The 10,015-nt window shown below is 45.9% G+C and overlaps 1 protein-coding gene across 2 annotated transcripts in view; it reads right to left on the minus strand.

The window, feature by feature from the left end:
- Positions 1-7,810, minus strand: part of ARFGEF3 (ARFGEF family member 3) — a 301,053-nt gene extending 293,243 nt beyond the window's left edge. For both annotated transcript variants that reach the window (XM_029596476.1, XM_029596474.1), the window contains exon 1: positions 7,307-7,810. In XM_029596476.1, coding sequence (XP_029452336.1) covers positions 7,307-7,391 — 85 coding nt within the window. In that variant the 5' untranslated portion in view covers positions 7,392-7,810. The remainder of the gene's footprint in view (positions 1-7,306) is intronic.
- Positions 7,811-10,015: the final 2,205 nt, after the last annotated feature.

Below are 10,015 nucleotides of genomic sequence, written 5' to 3' on the forward strand. Positions count from 1 at the left end.
AAGGTTTAAACATAGTCTCTTCTCAAAAACAGACATCTTCTGGCCATCAGACATCTCATGCTGCCCAGCATGTCGCAGGTGCTTCAAAACATTCAGGGAGTGAATGGGCTCAATGGTCTTCAGTCCTGGAATGGGAGTCCCACAGGGGTTCCAGCAAAAAGTCTATCTTACGGCAACTCAGAAACAGAGAGAAACTCTAGTAGGGATTGCACAGTGAAGGTCCTCTTCAAAAAGCAAAAGCCTGATGAGGCCTCACCAGGGAGGAAAACCCAAACATCTTTCCTGCTCATTATCACACCCTGAAGGACAAAATGAATGGGTTATACAGGGTTGAGGCTTCCAACAACAGCCCTCCAGATGGGAAGGACTGATGGGGGGGTGGGCTGGCTCATTGTTAGAATTGAAATATCTAGACTGAAACCTAGGTACACTTAGTGGTGGACTGGAGGTCCGGCCACACCTACAAGACCTACAAGCTGTAGAATTAGGAACAGCTCTTCCAAAACCATAGAACTACCCCGTGGGGTCCACAGGGATCCATCCTATCACCTACCCTTTTCAATATCTACATGGCCCTCCCCAAGACACCTTATCAAAGACCGCATCACATATCATACTCTGATACAAAGACAGTTGAATCTATATGGGTAGAAATGTGTTGTGTAAGAGTATAGTGATAGGAGTATACTACCATCTTCCTGGCCAAAATGATGAGACGGACAATGAAATGCTAAGAGAAATCAGGAAAGCTAACCAATTTGAAAGTGCAGTAATAATAGGAGACTTCAATTACTCCAATATTGACTGAGTAAATGTAACATCAGGACATACTAAAGGCATAAAGTTCCTGGATGAAATAAATGACTGCTTCATGGAGCAATTAGTTCAGGAACTGATGAGAAAGGGAGCTATTTTAAATCTAATTCTTAGTTGAACGCAGGATTTGGTGAGAGAGGTAACGGTGGTGGGGCCACTTGACACTAGTGATCATAACATGATCAAATCTGAACTAATGACTGGAAGGGGGAAAATATGTAAATCTAAAGCTCTAACATTAAATTTTCAAAAGGGAAACTTTGAAAAAATGAGGCAGAAAAAAAACTGAAAGGTGCAGCTACAAAGGTTAAAAGTGTATATCTAGGCATGGAAAGTTTATAAAAATACCACCTTAGCAGCGCAGTTCAGGTGTATTCCATGCATTAAGGAAGGTGGAAGGAAGGCCAAAGGATTACTGGCATAGTTAAACAGTAAAGTGAAAGAGGCTATTTTAGCCAAAAAAAAGAGCCTTAAAAAATTGGAAGTAAGATCCATTTGAAGAAAATAGGAAAAAGCATAAGCAATGTCAAGTGTAAAACATTGATAAGATAGGCCAAGTCAGAATTTGAAATGAAATTGGCAATAGAGACAAAAACTCATAATAAAAATGTTTTAAATATATCCGAAGTAGGAAACCTGCGAGGCAGTCGGTTCAATTGTTAGATGACAGAGGGGTTAAAGGGGCTCTTAGGAAGATAAGGCCATCATGGAAAGACTAAATGAATTCTTTGTTTCTGTGTTTACTAATGAGGATGTTGGGGCCATACCTGTTCCGGAGATGGTTTTCAGGGTTGATGAGTTAGATGAGCTGAAACAAATCACAGTGAACTGGAAGATGTAGTAGGTCAGACTGACAAACTAAAGAGTAACAAATCACCTGGGCTGGATGGCATGCACTGCAGGGTTCTGAAGGAACTCAAAAATGAAATTTCACATCCATTAGTAAAAATTTGTAACCTATCATTAAAATAATCCATTGTACCTGAAGACTGGAGGATGGTTAATGTAACTTCAATATTTAAAAAGGGCTCCAGGTGTGATCCGTGAAACTATAGACAGGTGAGTCTGACTTCAGTGCCGGGACAAATAATGGAAACTGTTATAAAGAATAAAATCACAAAACATTTAGATAGACATGGGACACAGCCAGCTTGGATTTAGCCAAGGGAAGCCTTACCTAACAAATCTGCTTCATTTTTTTGAAGGGGTTAATAAACATGTGGATAAAGATGACCCGGTAGATGTAGTGTATTTGGATTTTCAGAAGGCGTTTGACAAAGTCCCTCATGAGAGGCTTCTAAGAAAACTAAAAAGTCATGGGATAGAATGCAATGTCCTTTTGTGAATTACAAACTTGTTAAAAAGCAGGAAATAGAGAGTAGGATTAAATGGTCAATTTTCTCAGTGGAAAAAGGTAAACAGTGGAGTATCTCAGGATCTGTAATTTGACCAGTCTAGTACCTTTCAATATATATATAAATGATCTGGAAAGGGATACAACTAGTGAGGATCAAATTTGCAGATGATACAAAATTATTCAGAGTAGTTAAATCACAAGCGGATTGTGATACATTACAGGAGGACCTTGCAAGACTGGAAGACTGGGCATCCAAATGGCAGATGAAATTTAATGTGGACAAGTGCAAGGTGTTGCATATAGGGAAAAATAACCCATGCTATAATTACACAATGTTAGGTTCCATATTAGGAGCTACCACCCAGGAAAAAGATCTAGGTATCATAGCCTAAATACATTGAAATCGTCAGCTCAGTGTGCTGCAGCAGTCAAAAAAGCAAACAGAATGTTAGGCATTATTACGAAGGGAATGGTGAATAAAACGGAAAATGTCAAACTACAAACTTGGCTTTTTAAAACTGCTTATAATCTAACAAATTCTATCAGAATGCTATGTCAACAAGATCTTATAACTAAACTTAAATTCTATGTGAATGCAGAGTTAATAAGAACAGAAAAACAATATCAATAATGAGAGAACAAAGTAGCTCATGACATCTCCCCTACAACCATGTAAATTACTAAACAGAATACCTATCCTACTAACATATTGTCCCCATTCTCATTTGTGACATATAAGAACATCACCCTAGATTCATATGACCCACTTAAGTTCTTCCAATGTATATCTTATACCAAAATGTATATTACAAAAGTATGTTTTATACCAATATGTGTTACACCATAATATGTAATGACTTAAAGGATGATTGTTACTTTTGTAAACACTTGTGATCTTCACTTGGAATGACACTATATACAATAAATAAATAAATATCACTTCTGTGCTGACGATATCCAGCTGCCGATTCCACTCAACACAAATCACATCACGGCCATCACCAGCCTAAATACCTGCCTTGGAAAAATCACCTACTGGCTATGCCAAAATAAACAGAGCCTGAATCCAAAGAAAACAGAAATGCTATGAATTGGGAAAACATGAATCCGGCCATCTCCTCCCACAAGTAGTTCTGGAGGGAACAACCCTAACCCCTAGCTCCCAAGTCCAGAGCCTAGGAGTCATCCTGGACTCCCAACTCACCATCAAACCTCCGATTCAAGAATGACCAGAGCTGCCTTTTTCCCCAACTCTGCCTTCTTTGCCATCTGTCCCCCTCCTAGACAGTACAGCTTTTACGACAGTCGTCCAAGCCACTGTGATCTCTCGCCTGGACTACTGCAATGTGCTGTATGCTGGAATCCCAAATGCCCTGAACCACCACCTACCACTGATACAAACACAGCAGCCCGTATGATCATGAACATAGCACACCTATCCCAAAAATCCCTATATTGGCTACCAACACAGTACTGCATTATATTCATACTCCTGACCCTAACCTATAATACCCTCCCCACTTAGGGAATAGCCACTGCTATTAATTGCATCAGTAGCATGGGATCTTCTTAGTGTTTGGGTAATTGCCAGGTTCTTGTGGCCTGGTTTTTGGCCTCTGTTGGAAACAGGCTGCTGGGCTTGATGGACCCTTGGTCTGACCCAGCATGGCAATTTCTTATGTTCTTATGTTCCATGGCCTAACACCTTACAAATCACTAATCCCATATGTGCGCACCTGTCCCCTTCAGTCAACAACCCAGGCCAGTCTAACAGTGTCTTCCCCCAAAGAAATGCACCTCAAACCCCAGAAAGAGAGTTTTTGCAGGAACTGTCCTCATCCTCTGGAACTCCCTACCGCCTCATATCAGACTGGTCCGGGATCTCTTCCAGAAAATTAGTGAAGACCTAGCTATTTGAGGCAGCTTTTGGAACAAACCAATAACTGCCTTTGCCTAAAAGCTCCCACTCACGATTTCAGCCTTGCTCCTGCACATTGCTGTGCTCTGTACATTGGTTATTCTTATGATTTGTTGTACCCTGTACAAAATGTTACTTCTTGTATTTATCAGCTGCTCAGTGCCATGCTCTCTTATACTGCTCACAAACCCTGAAATCTGTAGCTCTGCTATTTATACTGTAAGACACCACAATATAACTGAACTCTAATGATAAAACGCTTTGATTTCCCCAGCTGGAATAAAAAAAAGTGTGCCATAAGTAAATGATAAGGCTGCTGCAGAGCAGAGGTGGCCAGTGAAGACACCTGTCCAGTTAGGGCTGGTGGCAGGACAAGGAAACAGGAAGAGACTGGAGAAAAGGCAGCAAAGAAATGCTAAATCAGAAAGAAAGCAGGAGCGAGATCAAAACACAAACAAAAGCCGAGTCAATTACAAGAAAAATATTCATTTTTTTCCCCCCTTGATCTCCTAAATATTTTTAGCTAGTGGGCAAGTTTTCTACAAATTTTCCCCATCCCTACACAGTGGTCACAGAGTAAGTGACCACAAATTAGAAATAGCAATGTGCAGACAAAAAACAGAGCTGGCTACCTGGGAGGGTAGGGAAGAGGAGGGGCTGCGGCAAGAAACGGAGGTCTTTTTTTTTCTGTTGCCTGAGATGCACAGAGCCCAGTGTGCATCTCAGGCTGCACACTGGGCTCTGTGCTATACAGGTCCAGGGCAACTATTCTTTTTGCCCATAGGTTAAAATTTCTACATGCAGCTGATTCTATTTCAGTAGGTCTTGCTGTAAAATAAGGTGGACTATAATGAACACCTGCTCTCATCTACTACAAAAAAAAGATGCCAGAATTCAAGAAAGCCTACGATAAACATAGAGGATCCCTCGTGGTACAGAAGTAAAGAGAAAGCCAGAGATCAACTGGGATCTAAGGCATTGCACCAGGTAACACAGTAACATACTATTGTCAGCAGAAAAAGACCAAAATGGTCCATCTAGTCTGCCCAGCAAGCCTTCTACCGCAGCAACTTGTCCACTAGCTAAAAACATTTAGGAAATCAAGGGGGGAAAAATGAATATTTTTCTTGTAATTGACTCAGCTTTTGTTTATGTTTTGTTTTGATTTGCTCCTGCTTTCTTTCTGTTTTAGCATTTCTTTGCTCCCTTTTCTCCAGTCTCTTCCTGTTTCCTTGTCCTACCACCAACAGTAACTGGACATACAAACCCATAACAAAATTACTGCAACATTCTTACGTGGTGAACAGCCTTCCTGATAAGTCAGACAATGCTGCTTTAAAATTTCTTTGCTTTTGGACTTGGGCATAGAAACTTTATCCCCAGTGTCAGCGTATCAGTACCAGAGACCGTAACTACATGATGGGCTTTATTGCCACATTCTATGGTTCGGCCCTTGTACAGAATACAAGAAACCTTTTTGATAAAAGGGCCTGAAATCAGTCTGAAGCTGGGTACTTGCCAGGTACTTGTGACTTGGATTGGCCACTGCTGGAAACAGGATGCCGGGCTTGAGGGACCCTTGGTCTGACCCAGTATGGCATGTTCTTATGTTCTTTTAATCTCCAACAAGTGTGTACACAGCACAGTACGGGGACACAGATTCTAAACATGATTTCGTATGTCTGAAATCACTTAAATATCCAGAGCAGCAAACCTATTAGCAGGAAAGGCAGCGGATCACACAATGCAAGGCCCTCAAAATGCTCTGGGAGATGACAGGCTAAATGGCCTGTGTAGTAGGGAAAGAAACAAGAGTTCTGACAGGGGGTGAATGCAACAAGAAGAAGAGAGGACACAAGCTGGAATGCCAGCTTCTCATGGCACAGTACCACACCGTCTGAGGACTTTCACCAAGCAAATAGTAAACAACAGAGAAAGAATATGAAATCAATGAATTAATCTGACCTAGAAATAGATGGTGTCAGAACATTTTACAAGCAAAAAAGCCTTGCTCTAAAGCCTTTTGTCAGGCAACGGGCTAGAGCCTCAATCATATATGGATTCCTCAATCATCAAAATTAAAAATCATATTAGTAGCTCAAAGCTCTAAGGGATTCAGAACACTCAAAAAGTTTTCAAATTCACTTATCTTACAAACCCCACAGCACCTCTATCCATCAATCTCCTAACACAGCCAGGAGTCCAGCAGTATCACACTACCTGCCAGGGGAACTCTCAGCTGAACGCCTCCGTTCTTACAGCGTTTCACCAAACCCCAGGGACATCATCCTTCCTTCACAGGTCGCAGATCCAGCTGAGTACACACCAAACACTTCTTGTCACCCTTTTACCCTCTGACAAGAAGGTCCCCTCTACAGCAGAAAGGGACAGGTTTCTTGCACACAGGCTCTTCATTTTACGTTTAAATGGAGTTTATTTTTAGGATTTACTTCTCCCCAACTCAGTTTGCAGCACAGATGTATTCTGCTTAAAGAGATGTTAACAGAATGGATGCAAATAGGTTTGGCTCCAGCATTGCTATATCCCATCAGCAGATCCCGAGCGGAATGGCGATGACCCCCCTCCCCTCGCTTGACAGTTTACTCCCCTAAACATAGTACGCGGCCCTAACTACTATTACGTTTAAATAGTGTTGGGGCAAGAATCAAAACAACCACCGCAATGGACAAAACACGAGTCTTCCAGGATGCTGCCCAGCGGCTACACTAAGTGGCAAGCCTCCATGTGCCAGCCTAGAGTCTCTGTGCCAACCTGCCTCCCGCCCTCCATGAAAGAGGGAATAGAGCAGTCCGTTTCCTGACCTAGATCAGCTCAGCAGGGAAGCCAGCGGACCGATAGAGATTATAGCAGGGTTATGGACTACCGCCTCTATCCCGCTGCCATCAGAAATCAGAGAAAACAGTGAATGTCTGCTTTGGAAATAATTAAAAAAAAATATTACCAAGAAAGTAATAGGTTAGGGCTTTGCAGTGAGACTGCACTAAATATATCTGTATTTCTATAGGAGCGCAAGACATATATATAGACAGATATACATACACACACTTTACAGGTACGTAATAAATACCAGCGAGAACCCTCCACTAAGAAAAGATCCCAGCCATGCGTTTGACATTAGCCCCAGTCCAGGCTTCCCTAAAATGCAAATACCGATAACAACTGGGGTAGGGCAGGCGCCAGGGTCCCCCGCTTACCGATCGCCGCTGTGCAGCTCTCCTTCAGCGCTTTATGTTTGCTGCCGGACGCTTCCTTCTGCAGTTTCCTCAGTGTCTCTTCCATCTTGCAGTCCGTCCCTCGGGAGCCACCCCCGGGGGATGCAGGGGGGAAAAGGGAGAGCGGCGCGTGCCCCCCCCCCCTAGGAGAGTCCCGCGGTCAGCAGCAGCATCCCCATGGCTGCTAGTGCTGAATCAGCCCAAGGAGAGGGGGAGGCGCTCCTGGGGGCAGGAGCCGGAGTGGGAGGCTCCGCTGGGGCCAAACCATGCAACTAACGCAACCCGCGACGGGGAGGCGACAAGACAACCCACAGCCGCCGAGGGGGTTCAAGAGAGGGGAGGGTGGGGGGGAGAGGGGGGAGCGCGTTCTGGGAAAAGAAAACGTGGAAGCGGATTTCCTGGAACGGAAAGAAGAGGCTCCGGATTGGCCACGTCAGTCTCGTGACCGGCCCGAGCTCTCCTTTTGAGTGGCTGCAGTAGGAGAGAGAGGAGTTTCGTGCCGCCGACGCTTTGGACCGTGTGGGCTGAGGCCAGGTGTACGCGACTTCTTAGTCACATCCAACAACGCAGGATCGGCTCTACCGGGTGTGCCCGGAGGCGGGAGGCGCTTACTAGAAAAAGAGGCCCCTGCAGCCGCCGAAGAAACAAGAGAGGCCGCTGGTGGGGAGGGAGCGTTTCTCCTGCCCTTCCTGTATTCAAAACGTGCAACTAGCATGTGCTCTATGCTGATCTCTTCATTCCCGAGGTCAGTGAAGAGGACGTGCTAGCCCTGCGAATCTTGAATAGCGGGGGGACGACGACACAGGAAAAGAAGCTATAGAATGGGCTCCCCCTTGGGAGCAGTCTAGGTTGCGCAGAGAGGTGTGAATGGGTATCTGCCTGGGTTTGGCAGGTGGGTGATGGTATGTATCTGAATAGGAGCCTGCCTAGATTGGGAGGGGGGTTTGCATGGGAGCCTGCCTGGGTTGGAGTATGTGTGTATCTGAATGGGAGCCTGTCTAGATTGGGGGGGAGGGTGAATAGGAGCCTGTCTAGATTGTGGGGAGGGTGAATAGGAGCCTGGCTAGATTGGGGGGGGGAGGATGAATAGGAGCCTGTCTAGATTGGGGGGGGGAGGGTGAATAGGAGCCTGGCTAGATTGGGGGGGGGAGGATGAATAGGAGCCTGTCTAGATTGTGGGGGGGGGGGGGGATGAATAGGAGCCTGTCTAGATAGGGGGGGGGGTGGTGAATGGGAGCCTGTCTAGATTTGGGGGGGGGGGAGGGAGAATGGGAGCCTGTCTAGATTGGGGGGGGGGAGGGAGAATGGGAGCCTGCCTAGATTAGGGGTGTGTGAATGGGAGCCTGCCTAGATTTGGGGGGAGGGGGTGTGAATGGGAGCCTGCCTAGATTGGAGGGGGTGTGTGAATGGGAGCCTGCCTAGATTGGAGGGGTGTGTGTGAATGGGAGCCTGCTTGGGTTGGATTGTGTGTGTGTATGAATGGGAGCCTGCTTGGGTTGGATTGTGTGTGTGTGTACGAATGGGAGCCTGCTTGGGTTGGATTGTGTGTGTGTACTAATGGGAGCCTGCTTGGGTTGGATTGTGTGTGTGTGTACTAATGGGAGCCTGCTTGGGTTGGATTGTGTGTGTGTGTACGAATGGGAGCCTGCTTGGGCTGGATTGTGTGTGTGTGTACGAATGGGAGCCTGCTTGGGCTGGATTGTGTGTGTGTGTATGAATGGGAGCCTGCTTGGGCTGGATTGTGTGTGTGTATGAATGGGAGCCTGCTTGGGCTGGATTGTGTGTGTGTATGAATGGGAGCCTGCTTGGGTTGGATTGTGTGTGTGTGTATGAATGGGAGCCTGCTTGGGTTGGATTGTGTGTGTGTATGAATGGGAGCCTGCTTGGGTTGGATTGTGTGTGTGTATGAATGGGAGCCTGCTTGGGTTGGATTGTGTGTGTATGAATGGGAGCCTGCTTGGGTTGGATTGTGTGTGTGTATGAATGGGAGCCTGCTTGGGTTGGATTGTGTGTGTGTATGAATGGGAGCCTGCCTGGGTTGGATAGTGTGTGTGTGTGTGTGTGCGTGTGTGGATGGGAGCCTGCCTGGGTTGGATAGTGTGTGTGTGTGTGTGTGCGTGTGTGGATGGGAGCCTGCCTGGGTTGGATAGTGTGTGTGTGTGTGTATGAATGGGAGCCTGCCTGGGTTGGATAGTGTATGTGTGTGAGTGTGAATGGGAGCCTGCCTGGGTTGGATAGTGTGTGTGTGAGTGTGAATGGGAGCCTGCCTGGGTTGGATAGTGTGTGTGTGTGTGAGTGTGAATGGGAGTCTGCCTGGGTTGGATAGTGTGTGTGTGTATGAATGGGAGCCTGCCTGGGTTGGATAGTGTGTGTGTGTGTGTGTGTGTGTGTGTGTATGAATGGGAGCCTGCCTGGGTTGGATAGTGTGTGTGTGTATGAATGGGAGCCTGCCTGGGTTGGATAGTGTGTGTGTGTGAATGGGAGCCTGCTTGGGTTGGAGTGTGTGTGTGTGTGAATGGGAGCCTGCTTATTGTGTGTGTGTGAATGGGAGCCTGCTTGGGTTGGATTGTGTGTGTGTGTGTACGAATGGGAGCCTGCTTGGGTTGGATTGTGTGTGTGTGTGTGTGTGTGAATGGGAGCCTGCTTGGGTTGGATTGTGTGTGTGTGTGTGTGTGTGTGAATGGGAGCCTG

This window comes from Rhinatrema bivittatum, chromosome 3 (assembly GCF_901001135.1).
Source record: "Rhinatrema bivittatum chromosome 3, aRhiBiv1.1, whole genome shotgun sequence".
NCBI lineage: Eukaryota > Metazoa > Chordata > Amphibia > Gymnophiona > Rhinatrematidae > Rhinatrema > Rhinatrema bivittatum.